The sequence below is a fragment of the Bacillus rossius genome, chromosome 6, assembly GCF_032445375.1.
Source record: "Bacillus rossius redtenbacheri isolate Brsri chromosome 6, Brsri_v3, whole genome shotgun sequence".
NCBI classification, from domain to species: Eukaryota; Metazoa; Arthropoda; class Insecta; order Phasmatodea; family Bacillidae; genus Bacillus; species Bacillus rossius.
In genome coordinates, this window is record NC_086334.1 from 2204404 (window position 1) to 2227674 (window position 23271).

The 23271-nt window shown below is 38.3% G+C and overlaps 2 protein-coding genes across 8 annotated transcripts in view; one reads left to right on the top strand and one right to left on the bottom strand.

The window, feature by feature from the left end:
• The window catches only part of LOC134532487 (nucleosome-remodeling factor subunit NURF301), a 91515-nt gene extending 83366 nt beyond the window's left edge, over positions 1–8149 (bottom strand). For 4 of the 5 annotated variants that reach the window (XM_063368912.1, XM_063368914.1, XM_063368913.1 and 1 more), the window contains exon 1: positions 5681–7569. In XM_063368912.1, coding sequence (XP_063224982.1) covers positions 5681–6689 — 1009 coding nt within the window. In that variant the 5' untranslated portion in view covers positions 6690–7569. Of the gene's footprint in view, positions 1–5680; positions 7570–8107 lie in introns of those variants that run through there. The other variant, XM_063368915.1, reaches the window with a different exon arrangement.
• LOC134532490 (probable aminoacyl tRNA synthase complex-interacting multifunctional protein 2) lies at positions 7388–21617 on the top strand. 3 transcript variants are annotated; one of them, XM_063368924.1, is made up of 5 exons: positions 7388–7873; positions 12919–13080; positions 16548–16797; positions 17467–17832; positions 21520–21617. In XM_063368924.1, the coding sequence occupies exons 1-5, from the start codon at positions 7691–7693 to the stop codon at positions 21525–21527; spliced, it is 969 nt and encodes a 322-aa protein (XP_063224994.1). In that variant the 5' UTR covers positions 7388–7690; the 3' UTR covers positions 21528–21617. The 3 variants fall into 3 exon arrangements, with proteins under 3 accessions (XP_063224994.1, XP_063224995.1, XP_063224996.1); XM_063368925.1 differs by having other exon boundaries at positions 7394–7855; XM_063368926.1 differs by lacking the exon at positions 7388–7873 and adding an exon at positions 7926–8575.
• The last annotated feature ends 1654 nt before the right edge of the window (positions 21618–23271 follow it).

Here is a 23271-nt window from a genome sequence, read left to right on the forward strand (position 1 = left end):
AATTCTCAAATGGTCGTCTAAGTCCTCATCATCCGACAACAGATGTTTCACACAATATTATATGAGATTGAAAAGATAATTAAAACCACAACTCATTTAATTAAATCAAAAGATTATAGTTATGAATTAAGATATCAGGCACTATTTTTTTCATACTCCCAGCCAACCTAACACAACCAGCACTACTTACCTGACTATACTTTTTAAATCAGAGGATTTTCATGTTCACCTATATATTGTTTCATTGATCACAATGTCTGTCAAAATTTAGTGAAATATGATGATATTGACCATAAACTACTATTAACTTCATTAATACTCAATTGCAAAGTATATCCCAGTAAGTGCACTTTTACTAGTTTTAAGTACTTCAGGTTAATTTTTTTTTGCAATAGTTTGGTAAACAGTCACATGAGTGAATAAAAATACCAACATGCACAATACAGTTACAATGAATATACTGTTGAGAAGAGCACATACCGGGTCCTTGCTTTGGATGCAACTTATAGATTCTGCCCAAATTGACTGTAATGCTTTAATTATCTCAGCAAATCTTGCTTTAAATTGAAGGAAAGAAGGTTGCTGCTCCACCTGCCGTGTTTCAATTAAGTCCACGCAGTTGGCCACCCACATCACTTTAAAACTTTATTTTTCCTTGAAGAAGTGAAAAACATAACATTCTGAAACGTCCCGGTAGCATTTCTTACTGTCTGGACTTGTGATGACTTGGAACGGTAAAGATTTAGTTGTGGTTGAAGCAGGGAGACCTTAAAACATGTTTTGCTTCAGCTTCAATTGATTAATTGCACCTTTTGATTGTGATATTACACTGGAACCATCTGTACCTGTAGCCACACATTTTTCTATTTCAAATGACATATTATCAACTGCTTTTAGCACAACTTGTAACTGGCCCAGTGCTTTTCCTGATAAAACTATCTCCTTACACATTGAGTCTATCTCCTGGTCAAATTCAGCTTCTTTTAAAGGACCTTTTTCAGAATCAGGCTTTTCATAACAGTCCAAAATGCACATCAATGGATTTGATTAAGTCTTTCATCTCTTATTTAATCATCATGAATATACTGTATGGTTGGGCTCATCTGGGAGGTATGTCTCATCAAACATGATGCTGTAATAATTCTCATCAATGATTCATTGCTTGTAACATCTACTATTTCTTGGCCAGAGCATAGGATACCAAATTTCATTTGTGCCCTTCTGCCAATATTAGCAGCATAGAATGATACTGTGTTTGTGTTGTACTAAATGATTACCTTATTTGCTGTTAATGTCAAGTTAAAGTTCACCATCATCTTTATGACCCTGAAATGGGATGGTTTGTCTTCGTAAAAATATGATAAATGGAATGAATAACTCTAATATTTTCCTGTTGTCCTTGACCTTGATTTTCTTTTTTGCTCCCTTGCCACAGCACTGTTATTATTTTCCTTTTTCCAGTGTGAAATATTTGTAGTTCCATAACCATTGCGTGCTAACACCCATTTCAATTTTAATAGCCAACTGAGTGAGCGTAAACAATATTTTTTTTTTAATAGACAATATGCACTAGCATATGCCTCCTCTCTTGTCAGCCTATGCTCCGCATCACCAATTTTTCATCCGCCGTGTTGTAGGGAGAATGAGTCGTCCAACATTCTTAGAAAGGTTGAGGGTATTATGTCCAGTGCCTGGCCAACCATCGCACCGTGGCGCCAGCATGCTCTACACGGGCCATCCCTGCGGTCGGAGCACCGAGGCATCTGGTTCGAGTCTTGTCCACCCAGCATCACACCAGGGATGCAGCGAGAACCACAGGCAGTCAGCTGCCTACGGTGTTTACGGTATAGATTTAGGTACAGAGTTTTTGGTCGAGTGGCAATCCTGCTACTGGCGTTCAAGCCCCGTTCAACACAGCTTTATATTATGTTAAAATTCCAAACAGCAAGCAACCTTAAATTAAACTGCTAATAATCAGTTTTTTTTTTGTTAGAGCTTAATTTTATTAAACTGATATTTATTTGCTACGTTTTTGGAATCAGTCGCAGAATCACAGGTAAAGTAAACAAACTTTAGTTATGATATATTTCTTTCGCTATATAAGTTATACTTACTTAAGTCATGTTAAATTATGGCACTAGCATTTACTTATATTTGGAATTAATAATACAGAGGTGATAACTATTGCACACAGTGATTTTTCACAGGTTATACCCTGTGCACTTGAACTCCAATATTGAAAATTTGAGAAAATTATGTAATCTCACAATTCTCTAATACTTGAGAACTTAATTTGTAGCTCAGAACATACCAGTATACACAATGCCATCCCAAACCAATGTAGAAACCCTGCATAACAGTGTAAATGCTCTGAGGCATTCACTAATTTAGGTAACAGAAAACAAAACACTATTTATAAATATTAAAAAAAAATCAGTGTATGTGAACCCTGTGCAAAAGTAACCAAGATGAAAACATCACCAATATAAATATAAAAAATTTATTCCAATAAATGTAAAAGCAGAAGTAATTTGACTAGATTTAGAATCCAAAGAAAAGCACCTTTCTCTCAGCCTAAAGCCTGATCTACAGTGAATATGAAGGTTGTAATGGCCGTGGAAGTAATTGTGATATTTATAGCACATTAATTCTGTGTACATTACCTAGTTCATACAGCCTATAATTGTAAGCACCAATCACAAAAAAAAATACTACATGACATAAAGAGTCCTTCTTGACCAAGAAAATGGTACTTATCACATATTTTTTTGAAAACATGCACAACTACTACATGAATGAAAAACGACCAGTGATGAGACAGGCAGAACAGTCATCCGGCACGCCGACCATTAAAGGGGGGAGACAGCGCCCAATCACTCCGCTAAATGGTATTCAGATCGGCAAGGCGCCAAGCTACCTCTCTCTTGGGAGCGTCCAGCATGTTCCCAGAGCTCCTTCTGCGAGCAGTGGCACAACAAGGCACCTTTGTCTTCACAACTTTGAGTGTTAAATGGGGATTCTGATGATGCGACACTTCAAAGGGTTACGAGACCATTCCAGGACGGGATAGAGGGGTATATAAACAGGACGGAGCTGAGGGGTACACGAACAGGACAGAGCTGAGGGGTACACGAACAGGACAGAGCTGAGGGGTACATAAACAGGGCAGGGCTGAGGGGTACACGAACAGGGCAAATGACCCACAAGACCAGTGCGTGGTAACACTGGCAAGAGTGCAAGACTGGTGAATCCTCGGAGCAATGAGAGGAGTGAAGAGGGTGAGTGACTCCGCAAACGGCAGCCGTGGGACAGCGATGCGGCACAGGAGTGCAGAGCAGTGTGCTGGGACCGATGTGCAGGGAAAGAGACAAACAACAGAGAAAGCCACTGTCGAACCGAACTCCAGTGAAAAGAATAAAAAGTGATGTTTTGTGACTATCATTACCTATATGATTACACATACCACCATGACTTTATCTGCAAACTGGAATGGTATTGAACAGAGGTAGCCTAGAATGTTATCCTCAATTACACCCCCAAATTTTACCAGTTCATAACTAAAGTGAAGAATTAGCTGGATTAGATCAGTTACAATAGTAGGCACAGTAAAATAATCATGTTGGGCATTTAATTTAATATATAGCTGCAATTGGGTACAAAGTGCCCGGTGGCAAGCATTCTCCCTACTTTCCCCTCACTCTCCTTCTGAACTGGTCCACACTCCCAGCCGCCACACACTCCTCCTCCAGCCTATTCCATTATTCCATACTGTCCTCACGACCATCGCATTTTTTCCCCTTTCTGTTCTCCTCCTCTCTTTGAAAACCTTCCTAGTATTTTCCTTCCTACTTCTAGGCATTCCCATTTTGACTTTTCCCCCCAGCTCTCCCCATCCTCCCACTCCACTCAGCACCTGGTACATCTTGACCAATCTCTCCTTCTGTCTTCTATCCTTTAAGCTCTCCCATCTCATTCCTATCATCATCTCTGTGGTACTGCACTCCCCCTTCCCTTCTCTGTCCGTTCTCCTCCACTTGCCCTTCACCCATCTAGCTGCTCTCCTCTGCACCCCCTCCAGCTCCCTCTCAAGTACTGCCGTGTATGGGTCCCACACTGCTGCGGCATACTCCAGCATGGGGCGGACCATAGTTTTATAGGCCTTGTCACGTATGCTGCTGCTTCCCCCCCTGAGCACTCGTCCCAGCATGCACGTAGATGTATTTCACAACTTCACCTGATTGTTGGGGAAAATGCACACATTAAATAGAATACTATTTAAGAAAAAATTCATCCTAAAGAGATTTTTCCAAATTTTTATAGAAAATAATTTTTGTGAAAATAGTGGAAGAAATTTTTTGTTATAGTAAATTTCTAGGGTCCTAGCTTCACGTAAAAATAAAATAAAATTACGAAAGTTGTATTTTTCAACAAAAGTCCTTCCTCTATTAACCATCAAAATAATGTTTAAAATTTCCAACTGCATTCCGTGGAACTCATGTTTATAGGCAAAGTAGTGTATTGATACCAGTATAAAATTACAGCCATGTTTAATTCCATTTATTCTGCAATTATGTATGTATATATATGGTACTATTAGTAGTGTCACATATTAATATGTATTAATAAAGAAAACTTTGTGTGTCAAGTGTGGACTTGCAGTAACAAGGGAAATAGTGTGTATGATATTTAACACGTGTTTTCATGATTGCAACTATAAAGACCAAAAACTGTGCAGTCGAACAGCCGTCATCTGTGCTTGCTATAGTGATATAAATTTTTGTAATTTAATAGCACAGCCAAGAATGTTTTCCATGAGAGATATCCCTGATTGATGTAGCCACCCTACTGTTTACTAAATACTAGCTGCAACCTGATCCTGTGGAATACTTAAGACTACAGCATTGCTGAGACTGATTTCTAAAACCCTAATAACAGATTGTTAAACAGTTTGAACCCACGCCATAACGTAGTGACATTAAAAATCCATTCTTTTAAAATACAATCTTGGCTATGCTGTATTCCTAAGGATCTCAAGAGAACCACAGAAACATGTTGTGACTAGCATTAAGAAACCATTAGGGCGGCGACAAAAGACACGCCACTCTCTCTTGAAAACCATTTGGCTCTGCTATCGAGTACAACATGGTGGAAGGCTCATCACTGCACAAGATACACCTCCACCTGAAGAATACAAGTTTCTCAGAATCAACTTTGTTTTAGGATTACATAGAATAACATCTGTAGTGTTGGGAAAAAAACCCTTTTCTAAATTTTATTATTCTATTTATGAATAAACAGCTACCCTAGAAATTTATCTTTGTGTTTCCATCATATTTAATCCATAATTAATGCCATAATCATAAAGAAAATTTTACATCACAACAATTGGTTTTCTTCCATTGTCATGATCGTTTAATCTAAACATGTCACTCCAGTGCAATGCTATTTTTATTTTAGCTAATAGTATTCTGCTGTATGAATGTACTGTTTCTTTGCAATTGCCATGCATTTAATAAATTGTAGCTTGGCCTTGATATGTAATGATCCTAGCTGATAGATCTCTGGCTTCAAACCACAGCAAACATGCATTACACATAATTTATTTTATAAATCAGTTAAAACCCTGACCAAGTGTAATTCCATTTGAATTTAAGAATATAATAATTCAAATCAACTTTACCTTCATTCAGCAGATCTTCTCGTACAGGGTTTGTGATGAGAAAATGATCCGTCAAAAATTGAAGGACTTTCAACCTATTTTCAACTGACGTAAATGGATATTCACAAGAGTTCACTATTTCCAACACGTCTGCATCAAAGTGCTTGTCACTCTCAACATATGCTCTTAACACTTCAGGCCACGTCATTGGATCCACAAAAAACAGAACAATGTTGAAACTGTCTTTCTGGTCCAATGGTCCAAAGTGAGTCTGCTGAGCATCATCTTCACGCAGAAGAGCTTTCAGCAGCATTATGTGAATTTCTGCCAGTAGCATACTTTGTTCTTCACACATTATTGCTGCACAAAACTCTTCAAATCTGAATGGTGATAATCTAACTAAAGTTCTAAAATGACGCATCACTTCATATACACACAGAGACTGCATTACTAAGTTCTTAGGGATAAGCAAATCATCAGATGATCTTGGTAATTCTAAAGGAGGCAAATCACGATTCTGCAGCCACAATGGATCAGGGCTGGGAGGTCTATGAAACAACTTTCTGGTTCCACTAACTGTGCCATAACTTGATAATGAAAAATCACTGTCACTAGAATCATCCCCAAAACTTTCTTCTAACTCACTGTCAGTCCTAAGAATATCGTCTTCTAATTCGCTTTTACCCCCACTAGACTCGTCGCCGAAATCAGATCCGTAATGGTACTCAGAATATTTGTCTTCAACAACATCTGGATTATATCCTCGCCTTTGATATCCTCCAGTTCCCCTTCGTTTATACTTCCCTCTAGTTCTCGTACTCCTCTTGCCACTCTCACTTTCGTCAGGCGAGTTCGCTCTAGATGGAGTAGGTGTGCTAGTTTGCGAATTTGGCGTTTCAGAACCTTTGATTTCGCGGTTTAATAGGTATTTTGGTTTCTTCAGCAGATGATATTGAAACTTTCGCGGCCTCTCCATAACAACTGACTTGGGAGGCCTCCCGCGCCTTTTCGTTCCTCTTGCTGACATCATGGTTTACCCTAACCCGATCACGGGGCTCTATTTAACACGTGGTTTATGAAAACACACTGTTGTATACAAATACAAATGACACAACGTTAGAGAAATGGAACCCATGTTTGATAGAGGGGCTTTGCGCCATTTTTACGCTGAGGTCACGTGACTAAGCATAAATACATATTTCGTGGATAAACTTGAATGTCTATAGGTTAAGCACTCACTGAACGCACTTAACAAGTACTTCTCAGCATTGTAACTTCAGTAAATCAACCATAGCTACACAACAAACACAAAACATCTTCACTGACGCGAATGTAAGGTGTATAACTTGCACCTCCAATACACATAATACCTCATCCCGGATTGGTGCAACGTAACGCCGCCATTACTACATTCGCTCCTATTTCTAGTTCTCAATCACCACAGGCAATATATTTTACCCAAAAATGCCACCAAATATTTTTTTTTCGGGGCAACATTATCAAAATTACACGTAAACAAAACAATTATGCAATTTACATTAACCATTCCAAACTTATAAAATTATGGCAAAATTTCTCAATTCACCAATAACAACGCGCCTTACAGAACCATTTCTTCACATATCGACTACAGATGGCAGCATTGGCGAATATATGTTTCTTTTCGTTTCAAAATTTTTTTGTGTAAAACTATGGGTTATTATTTTTTAATGACCTAAAAGATTCCAACGTACGACAACAGCCTTGTAATGTTATTGTATATAAGCACAGCTGGTACAGCTACCGTACCCTAAACGTTGGCAAAGTAAACATCCCGTCACTAGCGACACCTCCATAGGACTTTTCAGAAACAGCTCCATGTTACGTCATTTCTGATCTAAACGATTAGCCAATCAATGTAGATCCAAGATGGCTAGGATTTTATTGTGTTAACAACGTGTTATTTATAAGAAGAAAACAGTGAAGTTTGTTGAACAAGATTCATTAACACCTGATTACAGTGCTGTTTGATTTTATTTTTCTCATCTAAACATGAATGAACCGACAATGATGTACACGATTAAACCAATAATACGATTTTCAGAATACATTGATCTTCCGAAGTGCATGTATGCGATGAAAAATATACAGAAATCACTTGCCGAATGTGATTCAAAAAAATCCGAGAAAACGATGCCGCCTAACATTTTGGAACAGGTTAAGAAGCTTTTAAAGGTTTATTATGTTCATGTAATTCCAATGATATGCTGTCTTGTGTTGCTTGCATTGTCTCTTCCTAGCTTTTGGTTGTAGTAAATCTGGGTTCTTTAAAATAATATATTTACGGGTATTTTGGCAAGATGATATTGAATTATATTAATAATATAATATGTTTTGACCGTTTGTTAGTGAATGATGAAACTTCTTGACCATAAGCTTTGAATTGCAGCTAACTTAAAGAATACTTACTTAAGCGAAGTTTTCGTCAGCCGTGACGGATCCTTGGAGAAGTTTGCACTAACTATCCACTAATCTAAATCAAATATGTCTGCCTTATTTTATTAATTAAGGTTATAAAATAACCATTAACGTCTTATCATTACTCATTTTACAACGTTGAAGGGGAAGTGAAAATATATCCATGAATTATTATTGTAAATTTCAAGAGATTCAAGTAGAAGTTAACTTTTGTATGAAATATATTTTTTGTTATCAGTGAATTTTCTCAAATTACCAAATCGAATATTTTTTTGAAATGTCTTGTAGATAATAAACCATGTATTTGAGTAAGTGATGAAAATCTAACCTGGTGTACCTTTGGGATTGGCAGGAAACAATAATAAATCATGTATGGCTATTATTACTAACTCATTAATGTATAATTTACAGGATCAGGGAAAAAGTAAACAATTTTTTGGAGGAACATAACATTGATGGGTAAATATTCTGTACCTATTATGTTCCAAGTTTATCTCTTGTGCTTGATGGCATGATGGTGTATATATTGATGGGGAGTAGTCTAGATCCTGATACCATAACAATATTGATATCATTACCACCCCTACATTCTTACAGGACAAGTGCTGGAATATGAGGGTTTTGTGGAGGAGCATTCACATGCTTGTTTTGCACAAAATATTTTTCTTTATTAAACCAACTTTCAGGTATCGTTTTCTAAACTACAGCCGTACCTATTCAAGTATAGAACACAATACTGAAGATTTATTTCCCTACGTTATCTTATTGTATGCTGTAATCCTATCACGATATCATCCATACCATATTATTTACGGTATTGTATTCTAGACTATAGTTCCACCTGCTTTAGTATATTTTGTGCTATCACATTTTTACACTTGAATTTTTATTGCTTTTTACTATTATTTAAACTTGTCAGATATTGTAAATTATACTTTAGCCCTTTCTATTCTAGTATAGCTTAACAAAAATATATTCTGTACAATAATTTACTTTTTAAACAATATCTTTTGCAAAACAAGCATGTGAATCTTCCCTGTCCAAAATGCCCATTCCCACACTGAAACTGAAAGACTGTACCGTTATGTTAATTCATTAAAACTTAACATAAACTTGCTTTTTTCTTGTGACTACACACAAAAATTTCTTAATATCTACTAAAAATGTATTGTGTACTTATTTGTTCACTTTATAAAACTATTCAGTTCTACTTATTAATTCACTCATTCTTGTACCTCGACTGCTACCACCACTCCAAAACTCACACTATCATTCTTTTCTTTTTCGTCTGCACTATTTTGGCTTTCGCTGTATCACAATACAAAGAAATTATTTCAAGTCTTTTGAAATATTTTCTTTTGTATTCAACTCACGATCAAAATTCATTGTTACATCACAAGTTTTTGTTATGTTCAGGATCTTTGGCTGTACGAAATTAAAACAGCAAGCATCAAATACCACAGGATACATGATATGGAACTTATACTGGGGCAACTGAGGCATGAGAGTTGGAGAAAGTGTAGCAGCAGATGGGGGAAGTAGTTGGAGGAGGCGGTGACGGTGGCAGATCTCGGACGAGGCATGCTGAGTGGCCAGTGGAAGTGAGCTGGGGAAAAGAGCGCAGATGGGGTCTACTTAGGGAGGAGCGTATGTTGCACTTTTATGCAGTCTTTGGACGGTGTGACCACCAAGAATGTAGTAGGCACAAACCCCTTTTGGTGCATAACCAGTGCTCATTAACCAAGTTCTGCCGGTGGGCAGGATATACCACGGGGGATGCTTCTAAGGGTGTCGAACAGCGCAGAAGAAAGTAGGCGCTCATTCTAATTGAGGTCTGGGAGGAAGTGGGGTGAGATTGAGGGGAAGGGGGTAGTGATGCAAGAGGTGCGGGAGTTTAGGAGAATAAAGGAGGTTTGAGATGGAATCATTTTGCCACCAGGATGATGACCTTTTGCAATCAATTTCAGTTTGGCAGTATCACGTATCCAAGTTAATCTCTTGATTCTGATGGCATGATCCTGCATACATTGATCCTGTGATACATTATGCTCGCTGTTTTAATGTAGTACGTCAAAAGATCCTGGCCAAGCAAAAACTTGAATATCACAAGTATACAATTTATGATCATGATTCTTTGTTATATCAAAAGTTTTGTTAAGTCCAGGATCTTTTGACGTACTAAATTAAAATAGCAAGCATCATGTACCACACGATCAATGTATACAGGCTCATGCCATCAGGAATAAGGATAAACTTGGATATTTGTTGTGGAAATTTTACCGCAGATACTGTCAAAATTAACCAATACTTAATATCTCCTTAACTACATAATTACCATTTATTTTAATTTTATGTCTAGTTGTCAGCAATGTAGTTGTGTGGGTCTAGTATGCATCATGATTCTATGACATTATTAATGATGTCATCACATGACAGGGTTTTGGGCAGGTAACATTCACATACTTATTTTTCCCTCAATTTATTTCCGAAGGAAATTATATTTCGGGTTACATTTCAGGTATCATAATGTATGCTAAAATCCTACCGATTATAGTATACAACACAATACCAAAGTATATAATGTAGGCTACCGTATTTTATTGTAAACTGGAATCCCAACCATTTTAGTATATTTTGTGTTGTTTATTTATAATTTAATTTTTGTCATTTTTATGTTTCAAATTGATTTTCACATTCTGGTTATCGTAAATTATTGGTATCCTATAGAATAAAACACGATGCAGAAGATATTTTACTTAGGTTACAATAATGTATTTTCCTTACGAAAAATATTTTTGTGCAAAAAGAAAACATAAATTTTCCTGTCTTCAAAGTCGATATTCCCACCCTTGTCCTGTAAAAATTTAAGGGTGTTTATAATTTATGCGCCACCTTGTTGACAATTTAATCGATTTTGTTATTGTATCATGATGCATACTTGTCAAACAATCTTTTACTTTCATTTTAATCTAATGCTGAAGAGGGGGGGGGGAGGGGGGGAGAACTGGGTTGGCAAGTTGCGATGGGAGAAGCCTAGAAGTAGGAGTAAAACACTAAGAAAGTCTTTAAGCACTTAAGAATGGAGAGGGGAACAAAATATTTGTTGGTGAGAACAATAGGGAACGGGAATGTATTTAAAGAGAAGACTGTGTTGGCCAGGAGTGTAACTAAGTTCAGGAGAAAAGTGAGAGGAAAGTACCACCGGGCTTTTGACAGATGGTTGCAGTAATTTATATTTAAAAAAAATGCTACTTTTCATAAATAACTGATACCTACCTTGAAAAATGAAAAGTATTTCAGTGTTGAAAAATTGTCATTTCTTTTTATCATCAACCATTAGAATGTACAATTATGTTATGGGCATTGTCAAAAATACATTGCACTTTACACTTTATAATCAAAAATACATAGGAAGCATATACTTTCAGATCTTTTAACTACAAATCATGACAAATATTGACTTGAAACAAAAAATCTACCAGGTTTACATAGCATTTTTATACAAAACTAACTTCCTGTTGGTATATTAAAAGTGTTTCAAGTACATGACTTTCAAAATACGTATTTATAACAAGATTGCAGTTGTGTTAGTCCTGGTCCTACTTAACTCATGGGCCCGGTGTGTCACGGCTCTTTGTATTCAAGAAATTTTGAATGTGTACCTGCTCGGGTAGTCTGCACGATTACGTCCAAGTACACTGGCGATACTAGTGAATTATCCAGGCTCTCAAAAGCTAGGCAACATTCAAAAGACCTTGTCTGAGAAGAGCATTGAAGGTTTATTCACTGATTACAATTTTCTTCTTGAGGGATAGCAAGTTGTTGATGCAGGAATACTGTCTTAACTTATTTTGTTTGCATCTGATCATGTTATCAGTTGGTTTGTGTACCAAGCAAACTGTGGTTTCACCAGCGGGTAAACCGTCAATGTCCGCTACAGCTACAAGGCGCGCTACGACTTGGATCACTCGCAGAACCCTTGGCGTTACTTCATTGCACCATCACGAACATCTAACGACGCGGTGCGCAGCTAGATGTGGTCAGTGTTGTGGGCATCACACGGCTCTTCACCACGCTCAAGCACAGGCGTCATGAAGCTGTAAACATCTCGCTAGCTAGTCTTGTCGACAACTCTCTTGTTTGCGGTTCACTTGCTGTTTTCTCCCGACAGACTCACGGCACGTCTGTTGCTTCCCATCTCGGTTCTCGCTCTCACTGCCAGGGACTCCCACCGACTGTCAGATGCAACACACTTGGTTTACTCGTTAACACATACAGTGCCTACCCCTCTCACGTGGTGCTTAAAGACATTACTGAGCTCAACATGGATACTTATACTAACTGGCATGAAGTATGTTCGAGTCTAACTAGAGAATACATATTAAATAAAATTAAATACAATTTTTAAGCTTGATTATTATTACTAACCTAAGGTAAACAAACTCTATTTATCATGGGAAGAATTTTTTTTAAATACATTACTTGTTTTGTAATTAAATGTATTTAAAATTTGTAAAATACTTCAACTTTTTTCCTTTCAAATTGTAGCTTATTGTCCAAAAGTACTAGGGTGGAATGTGATTACAATTATCCTTGGAAAGAAAAAACTTAAATTTTATTTGGAACAGTAATAAATGTTAATTTTGCTCTCTGAAATTGAAACTACATATGTATACTTGAAGGTTAAATTTTTTTTTTAAGTTAAGTACTTAATAATGAAATTCCACTACATGTGTATTTACGTAGTTTTTGAGACACAGCAGTTATAATATGGTGGAAAGAAAAGAAATGGCTTATTGCAGGGCCGGCTGCCGGAAGTGTGTGTTCTGGAGTCGAGGCAAGAGGCGATACTGGAGCAGCTGAGTCAGTTGAAGAAACAGATGGCAGCCCTGCGTCTGGAGCTGAGCCAGTCCCCGCCAGCATCGCGCGCCAAGAGAACCACGTCAACCGGAAGTCCCTCGCAGGTGAACTGGCTCTGGAAATGGCGTATCTATTTACTGATATTTGGTTTTCCGAATTTGGACATGTAAAAGATCTACTCACCTCCTTTTCGGATTATGCCCTAACGGGATTAGATGCAGAGGGAGTATGTTGAGCGCAAGGTGTAGACCTTCAGAGTTGGCTCTTAGCAGAGTAGGTTTTAACAGTCATATTTATACATTCCATACATTTTTGTATTTTTGTTTTATTTAGATTCTTGTTGATTAAAAATTCATTAACATATATACTTTCTACTTAGTTGTTTGAAATATTATTTTAATATTTGTGTGTGTTTTGTTTTTAAAAATGATTTTCATTATTTATTGTATGAAAGAGCTAAAAACTAAATCAATGAATCAGAACATTTTACTCTGCCAAAAAATATACATTGCATGATGCATCCCACTTCAGAACTAAATAATTGTAAATAAAACTACCGAGTACCTTCTTTGAATGGTTACAGAGAGGGAATGTTGATTTTAAATCATTTCAAGAACATATACCATTGTATGTCCATAAAATTATCTTTAATCCGTATTCCCCATTGTAATAATTATTCAAAGAGTGTATTAATGCCGGGTATGAAATGCATTGGTCAGTGTGGAACCTGTTAAAGAAGATGAACCGGCAATGGTGTATCAGTATGACCATAACATGAAATATGGGTACCCTTCATTGAATTAATTGAAAAAATACAGATCCTTTTACTGTAAAATAGGCCCTGAAATAGGCACACTTTTGTCCCTGAACTGTGTAAACCAAACATACAAAGCTTTGTTAACTCTTTCATAGTCACATTTTTCCATACATTTCTTTGAATGCACCCTCTGTAACTTACGATGCACACTATTTTTTTTTATTTCTGATCGTGTTGTTTTTCTTCTTCTTCTTCTTCCCCTTCCTAACTGTTACCCATCCAATGCCAAATTGTCAACTATCTTCTGCATTCTCTCTCCTTTTCGTCGCCATACTTGTGTAAATTTCAACTTTCAAAAACAACATCACGGTTGTCAAGCTGAGACATACGCATGTAACACATGATAAAACTGCACTGCCCTGAGTAGGTAGTGGGGTGTGAAGGAAGATAGGGTGTGGAAGGAAGGTATGAATGCCAGACACAAGTCATTGGATAAAATTAGACTGTGCCCCGTTGCTTCTCCTGATGTCTGATAACCGAGACGCTCCACTGTATCCGGGATGCATGAAACATCACATTCGGCATGCAAATTTTTTTCAAATGAGATGTTTTCCTTTGTTGCTATTCTTATTGTTGGTCGGACTCATTTTTATTTGGATCTGCCATCTGCAGGGTGGCCACCAAACCGGGAAAACGGGAAAAACCGGGAATATGTCGGGAATTTGAAAGGGCCCGGGTAAAACCGGGAAACTGTCTGGAATTTTATTTCTTTCCTGGGCAAATGCTGCGGTGTAAATGCGCACAACTTATATAAGACGTACATCGCGGCGTCTGATAATCACGCGGCAAATCTGTACAGTGTCATGTTGGCAGCGACTGTAGTGTTCCCAGGCGTGTCATGTTTTTTCTTTCCTCATAGACGCAATACGTCACTAAGTGGCGGAGGGGGAGGGGGAATATGAACCGCACTACGGCGTGCAACACGGGGTGTTGTTCTAATTTGTTCTGTTCAGTACAAGTCTTCGAGCGGTTTTAGTCTTACGCTGTGCAGTTTGTTAGGAAGCTATTGCGGTAATGTCTACTAGGTATTCCTGTCGTTATGAGTCTTGAGGTTCCATGGGCTACTGAGGATGCGAAAGACAGAACTTGTGCGAGATGCAAGATATGCAATAAAAGTTTCAAGATCGATACGATGGGTAGGGGAGCATTTACAAGCCATGCCAAATCTAAGAATTACAATAGAGTTATAAATAAGTTAACAAATCAAGAAACCTGCAAGTTACAGAATTTTGTTTCCACTCAACCTGCTCAGGATGAAGCCCACACTTCCTGTAACAAAGTTTTATTAGTACTTTAATTTATACTAGTAGCTTCCAACGGTTTAGCGGTGTTATAAACTACGACGTCTTGTAATCCATCGCTTATCAATAAACTGTCAAATATGTCCAGTAACTAACGACACAACACGTTTTTTTTATAAATATTCTCAGCGTGTTGAGGCCGGCCGATAAACCTTCCGCATTAACTTACCTTTAACGTCGGTAATGCTATGTTCACTTACAATTTGTAAAATAATAATACTAAACATATAATTATTATGTACACCAGAACCCCGATTTCACGAACACCGGATTTAATGAAGCAGTGATTTTACGAGTACATTCTCGGGAACCATAACAAAATTGGAAATTTTGACCAAAATGTGAAAAACAGAAAAAAATATTTAAAAAAAAACGCAATGAAAGATCATATATACCGAATAAAAGCATGTTGGACCTCCTGCGGTCACCAGCAAAGCATAAACACGACCCAATGCGTGGTGCAACTGCTACATCGCTTCGTTATTGCTCGCGCGAGAGGCGGGACGTGGAATGTTAGAAGAAATGAAGGGGGAAATGCGGGGGATGACAGACAGCAGCCAGTGTGTTTCCTGCGTGGGGAATAAGTGGCGTAGCTCCTTTTTTTATGCTGTGTGAAGCGACCTTTTTCTATCAACTCACGGGAAAAGATAATTGCTTGAGCTGTCAAAATAAACATCGCTGCGACAGTTAAAACAAGACGCGGGCGAGCATCCGGTAGGTCGATGTGTATATCTACTCGAAAAACATATCTCAATTCATGACACTAATAAGATTCCTTATAACTTACACGTATAGCCTGATGTTTTCAGCTTGATCCATGCACGTTCTTTAGCCACGTTTTGAATGAAAACAACCACCAGCCGGCCAGTGTTGTGCCCTGTTTAATACGCACAAAATATACCAAATATATTTGGTTAAAAAAAAAAAAAACAGAAAAGAACCAAGGCAAAAAGAGTCAAAATAATGAGTGATGCCTTAAAACAGACCGCTCTCATAGACGAAGAAATTTTAAACACAAAAAAGGTTAAAGTTATGTGGCAAATATATATTTAGTAAACTGCCACCTGTTTTTTTAGTTGGGTATGTATCACATTTTGTGCATTTTTGTTTTATATTTAATACTATACAGTTCCGTGTTTTAAAATGTGTGCTTTGTATAATATATTACATAAATAAAAACATGTCATTTTGTATATATATTGCAAAACCTGGAAAATCTTGAAAATACCTGGAAAAACCTGGAAAAAACCTGGAATTTTTTATCACAAATGTAGTGGCCACCCTGCATCTGTTGAATCAATACTTCAAAGTGGAATCTCTTTTTTTCCTCTATATAAAAGTATATTTAGATATTTGTGTTGTAATTCTTGCCAGCGTTAGCTGACGGATGTTTCTACAGTTTCCCCCCTTGCAGCGGAAGCAGTAATGATGATAGAAGTGTGTGTGTGTGCAGGGGCTCAGGATGGAGCAGGTCGGTGCGGTGCACGACGTGGTGCTGAGCGCCAGCCCCAGCCGCCCGCCCTACGCCGTGCTGGCGCTCTCCCGGCTGTGGGGCGAGGCCCTGAGGCTGACCGTGAGCTGCCACGTGCACTCCTCAGTCGCCCGCCTGCCGTCCCACCTCGCGGGCCTCCAGCCGCCCCCCTCCGCCCCCTCCGCGGACCAGGCAGCGCCCCGCCTCAACATCACCCTCATCTGGAAGGACGGTGAGCATCCGAGCGCAACCACGTTACGTGTACTCAACACGTGACCATAGTAATCATAGTGATGTTTCTTTGGCATTCTTCTTTTAATTGAGGATCTCTATTCAAGATGTGGAATATATCAGATATTAAGGGGCCCGCCTCGTCGGGGGTCTATGTGTGTTAGTGAGGCGGGATGATAAGCGCGACGCTCGATGGTATTTCTAGCGCGGTATCTCCTCTAAGCTCAAGGCTCTGAACTGGCGTGCAGTCTTCTCGTCTACAATGGATAACTGTGAAATTTGAGCGGTGACCGTATTTTTATATTATAGGGAAATGAAGATAAAGGTGTAATGCAAGTCCCTTAAGTGCTTTCAAGAATCTGTAGGTACCACTTGTTTTACAACTAAAAATTACACTGAAAACATGCGTTTCAGCCATTTTAACTCTTCTAGAAATACAGTTTAAAAACATGATCCAAAATTCAAAGTACTTTTCGGGCCTCAGCGAACTCTTAAATGCTTTTCGTAAACATACCCCACTCGGATATCTTGAGTAGTTTTGAAATCGCGTTGTTTTTCCTGAAGCTCTGCACACCGTGTGTGTGACCAGGTAGGCGGGCCCAAGTCAGTTGGTGTGAGATTGCATCTAGTGTGCTGGCAGCGGGCTGAGGGGGGTGTGTGTCGTGCGCAGCGGGGGCCGACACGGAGCTGGTGGTGTCGCCCCTGAGGCACGTGGCGGTGCGCGGGGAGCCCAACGCGCTGCGCTACCTCATGAGGCTGGGCCCGCCCCACCTCAACTACGAGCTGACGGAGGACGCTGCCACGGCCACCGCGCTGGACGGCGTGATCGATGCGAGCTGCCTCGCCGCGCGGGGGGAGCCCCGGGCGCTGCTGGCGCTCCTGGGCGCACGGCTCAGCGGCGCGGGCTTCCTGCTGGGACGCCGGGGCCTCTCCGTGGCCGACCTGGCGGCGTGGTCCGCGCTGCGCCAGCTGGGGGCCGCCCCCGGTCCCCGGGTCGCCGCCTGGTTCCACCTCTGCTCCGCCACCCTCCAGCCGGGTACTCCACTCTCGTCGCCAATACTACACATACCCTTCATTCATAAGGAATTTTATTTGCCAAACAGTTAGACTATAAAGTACTGAAAAACTTCTGGTTTGCATTAATAAAGATTTTTTTTATTTTTTTATTTTTTTTATTTTTTTCATTGAAACAAGTTCATGATTTAATATATTCTCAGGCCAATATTTTTATAAGTTTACATAGTAAAATGAACATTCACTATTCCCACACTCACACAATAATTAGATAATTAATATATCCCCAATAAAGGTCAGGGTGTGATAGCACCAGAGTAAATTTATTGCGCAAAAAAATTACAATAAGTCCTGGATTAACAGACAGGTTTACGTTCCCAGAAATTGTCCATTAATTAAATGAGGTTTCCTCGTAAGGAAAAACGTTAATGTCCGGAGTTATGTTCCTAAGCCTTTCCAAAATGCTTGCTTTTATTATTCGGCTATCTATTAATACATAATAAAAATTCTGATTTCATTATTGACATTTAAGGTGTAGTGGAATATCTGAGAAATGTGCAGTGTAAATACTTTTCTGCCTGCTTGTGTTTATCTGGGCGGCACGGATGCGTGAGGCGTCACTGCAATTCTTGGATAAAGCAAACATGAAGGCTGTAAATAGATCAGTCCGGTGACCAAGGTCAAGGATGAGGGTGCGGGAGAGAACATGATGGTCACATGCGTGTGATGGAGGGGCGACAGGCCAGCCTGTTCTGTCCATTTACTCAACGAACCATAAGATTTTAATCTGTTTCTTTTTGGTTAAAACAATGAATGTACAGAGCCTGTACTACAAAATTATTTGGAATAGAATGGCTGATATAAGTGACTGTTAGTAATGGGACGCATGGTCCAGTGGAGAAGGTTACTTGTCTGTCATTTCCTTTGTTAAGCTCATTATAAATATCGCCGTGTCCTACCCTCCTTTTTTACAGGCGCGGTAGAAAAGACACACTGACACACTTTTAAAACAATTGTCATCCTATAACCGTTATGCATACATGCATGCACGCAAGCAAGAATTATTCATGTGTGTACACAGTGCAGCACTTGGATTAGACTGTATACACGCCATATATGGGCTATACCAGAAACCTATACCCTTTTGCCTGTTTGTAAGTTGCTTCGTGGAAATGTCCACAGTAATGAGGTTGGGTGCTGTTAACCAAATTAAACAACAAAATACAGTGTCTGTTAATCGAGGACTTGCTGATCTTTTATACAGTAAAACCTTTTTTTTGCGACCCCATTTATTGCGACCACCTCTCTATTACAACCCGATTTCGAGGAACCGTGAAAAAATTGCCGAAAATCCGAAGAAAATCGGACAGAAAACAAGTTTCTTGTGGTCAGTAGCGTGTTACTGTGTTTCTCTTGCCGAGTGCTGTACTGCAGGTAGACAGCGCATATCTAAAAGTAGATACCACTTCCTGTCGACCGCTGTCAGTGCTTGACAACCCCATTCCACGTCCCTTTGCCGGCAGGGTGCAGATAAAGGTTTTTGTGGCAACGTGTTTACGTTTAGCTTTTTGCGAGTGTCTAGTGTGGTACGCAGTTAAGGCAAAACTACCTGCTGGATTTCTCTTGATTTTGATTACTATCGGTTGACAATGTTTGCTTAGTTTTTGAAGTCCGATTTGGTATATTTTCTGGCCTGAATTTGTGAACTATTGTTGATGACTTATGCAGGGTTTTTTTTCCGAATTTGTGTATTATGACTTAATAAATAAAATACCATTAAATATTAATTACTATTAATACAAAGCCGTACCGTGCGCTGCGGCCGATCTCGGATGCTGCTTGTACTTGTTAACAATCACGTTATCTGCTTTATTTTAACGAAAGTAAAAATATATTAAAACTGTCAACAAATTGATAAAAGCTTCAAAACAGGGCACAACACTGGCCCGCCAGTTGTTTTCATTCAAAACGTGGCTAAAGAACTTGCATGGGTGAGGCTGAAAACATCCGGCAATACGTGTAGGTTATAAGGAATCTTGTTATGAATTGAGATGTTATGTTTTTCGAGTAGATATACACAGCGACCGACTGGATGCACGCTCCCCTCGACTTGTTTTAACTGCCGCAGCGATGTTTATTTTGACAGCTCAAGCAATTATCTTTTCCGGTGGGTTGATAGGAAAAGGTCGCTTCACCCAGCATAAAAAAAAGGCTACGCCACTTATTCCCCACGCAGGAAACACTGGCTGCCGTCTGTCTCCCCCGCATTTATCTTTCTACTAACATTCCACGTCTCGTCTCTCGCGCGAGCAATATTGAAGCGACCACGCATTGGGCCGATTTATGCTTTGTTTCGTGACGGCAGCTTGATTTTATCGGTATATTCCTTTTCATAGGACCCTTGCTATTAAAATACATTTATATTTAAGTTTTAAACCTTGTAAATTTCTTGCCAGCGATGACTGAACTCGAACTTGGTGTGAAAAGTGACATATTTTGACCCCTCCCTCTCCGCTTTAGTACCCCATTCATAATAGCCCAATTTTACGGGAGAAGGGAGGGTGAAATGAGCATTTTCTCACTGAAGGTTTTTCAAAGGGGAGCGAAGTTGGGGTGTTATAAGGGAGGACACTAGATGGGTTGTGTGTCTGGGAGGGATGAGCTAGCCTTGAAGAATGTTACCGAGGGGAGGGAGGGGTGAGCTTATGTGTCATGAAGCCGCTGCCGCCAGCCAGCCGGGCGAGCTTCGTGTGCCCCCACTCGCGTAGCAGAACCTACCGCTGCCATATTTTTAAAGGAAATGTCCCATATTAAAGCCTACACAAAAATACGCTGTGTGTTAAAATTAACAGATTTTAATGATCTTTCATTTAGTTTTTTTTTTTCTCCTGATTTTCACATTTCTGTCAAAATGTCCAATTTTTTGACAGTTCTCGAGAATGTATTCGAAAAATCACTGCTTCGTTAAATCCAGGGTTTGTGACATCGGGGTTCTAGTGTATTTATTTATTTATTTATTTATTTATTTATTAAATTTGTGACATGCACACCAACAGCCGAAGCTTTTAACTACGGAAAGCAGAAAACGTACATGTAAACTAACACATATTTTCTTTAGAGGTGGCTTGTAGGGTGACGGACTTGTCATGAAGGTTGAAGTGGGTTTAAAGCAAAGCCGTCTAGCATTGTGAGTGACAGCATCCTGCCATTGTACGGCCGGTTTCTTAGCGAGTAGCGTTTGTGAGGGGGGGGGGGGGGGGGGGTGAAATCACCAGAAAATTTCGGAAAACATCTATTACGACGAACCGTGAGGGGTCGTTTCAGAGAGGTTTGACTGTAATATAGTTAAATTTGAACCTTTTGTTAGTTTAAGTATGACCTCAATTCCTGCACTCCAGTGAAAGAACCAATAATATAAATTGTACAATTGCAACACCCAGGAATGACTCTTGTCAAAATTTTCAACTAGGCTAATTCTTGTATGTTGTCTGGTAAAATTTATGCTCTAAAATAAGACATAGGATATTTTATGTTTTCAAGATTAGGATTTTTTGTTTGAATAGAGTTAAGATGAAAAAAAAAATATTATTAAGTTCTAAAAAATATTAAAAAGTTTGATCCCTCCCCCTTTTTTTTTTACTCAGGATGTGGTACAGCAAATTTAATGTCATTATTTATATAAAAAAATAATGGTGATTGTTTGTTTCAGATGCGTGATGAAATTGTTTGAAGAGTGAAGCAAGGAAACATAAATTGTCTTCCAAAGACTGTATAACTTTTAAATATTTAATAAATGTTGGATGATTATTTTGCAGATTTCATTTATTCTTTAGACACAGTATCTAATAATTTGATGTGGGGTGGGTTTTTAAAACTTTTGAAAAATGCCCACAACTCGAAAACTGAGACACTTTTTCCCCCCCAGAACTGTAATTTACTGGCCGATCAACTGTCCTCAGCTTGACTTTGATTTATGGGACATTATATATATATATATATATATATCCAATAAAATAATTTAAAAAAAATTTAGATTTACTAAAGGTTTAAGTTTAGAGAACAATACACTGAAATACTACTGCATAGGTAAATTGTATTTACTTATTTGGTAAAGTAATAATTCACTAACATGGTGGTCATATCAAACAATAATTGACTAAATGTAACATTTTTCTATGAATTTAGAAACCATCTACTGGATTCCGAACACTCGATTCTTTATTATGATGTAAGAGACAGTCATAATTTAAAGAAACAATTCATTATTATATTAATTTATTCAGTAATTTTACTTCCATACACTTTTTCTTAACACTTATAATTATAAGTTATAACTTATTTTGGAATTTTACCCACTGTGTGTGAAAATGGAAAGGTAGGTTGGAAAAAATATTTAACCCCTAGAAGAATGTACTGCATATTATGTATTAACTGCTTAAATATTATATTGTTGAAAGAGAGAAGCTTAAAAACTAATACTTTATTTTTGCTTTATTGTCTAAATTTATTCTTTCAATGGACTAGGGTTTTGTTTCACATACTTCCTTGCACCGGCCTGGCTGCAGGTTTGCCATTGCGAGTGATGAAGTCCTTCGGGGTAAGTTCAACCTTGTAAGACATCAATTTATAGTTATTTACGCCCATTAATAATAATTTATTTACAATATAGTAAATTCAGGTGGAAATTCACTTTTGTAATTTACTTGTCCATTATGGCAGAGAGTTTTTTTATTTCATTGACAATAACTCATCAGGTGTTTTAAAAAAAAATAAAAAAAACAGGTCGAACTAGCCGTGGAAGGACTTAACCCAAGATGTGCTCTTGCTGAGATAAACATGTGGCCAGCCAATTAAAAGTATGTCAAAATTGTGGTTCGCAGGTAAACAATTTTTATTTCTTGAAGGTCAAACCGGAATTATAATAGTCTGTCAAAGTCAATCACAGGTGACGTTCGGCCAATCACATGGCCCAAGAAAGTTTCGTAACTTCATACTTTTGACGGATGGACGGATGTAATTATAACCTCCAAATGTCTGCAGAGGTATTGCATGTCAAATTTTATTATATATTAGGAATTATTGAAGTTTAATTCATTAGATGCTAACATACTTTAAATTATGTTTGAATACATTTAAAAGTTTTATGTTTTCAAATAAAGATTGTCCAGTTTACAGAAAAGTGATTTTTACACATGGCAACTAAAAATTTTAAAATAAATACCACAGTGAAAAGTATTATATGTTTAATGTGATTTCATAACTTACATGTTTTTCAATGTAATATATTTACGCAAGAGAAATTTTCCCCAAAAAATTAATTTTTTTCAACATCTGGCAGTATGTATAAGGGAAAATATGAAGGATGAACAGTGCATTGAAAATCGCAGACGGCTGACGAGAGAACGAATTAGGAAGGGCAAAATCATTCGAACATGCAGAAATAAACATGGAACAAGTTCAC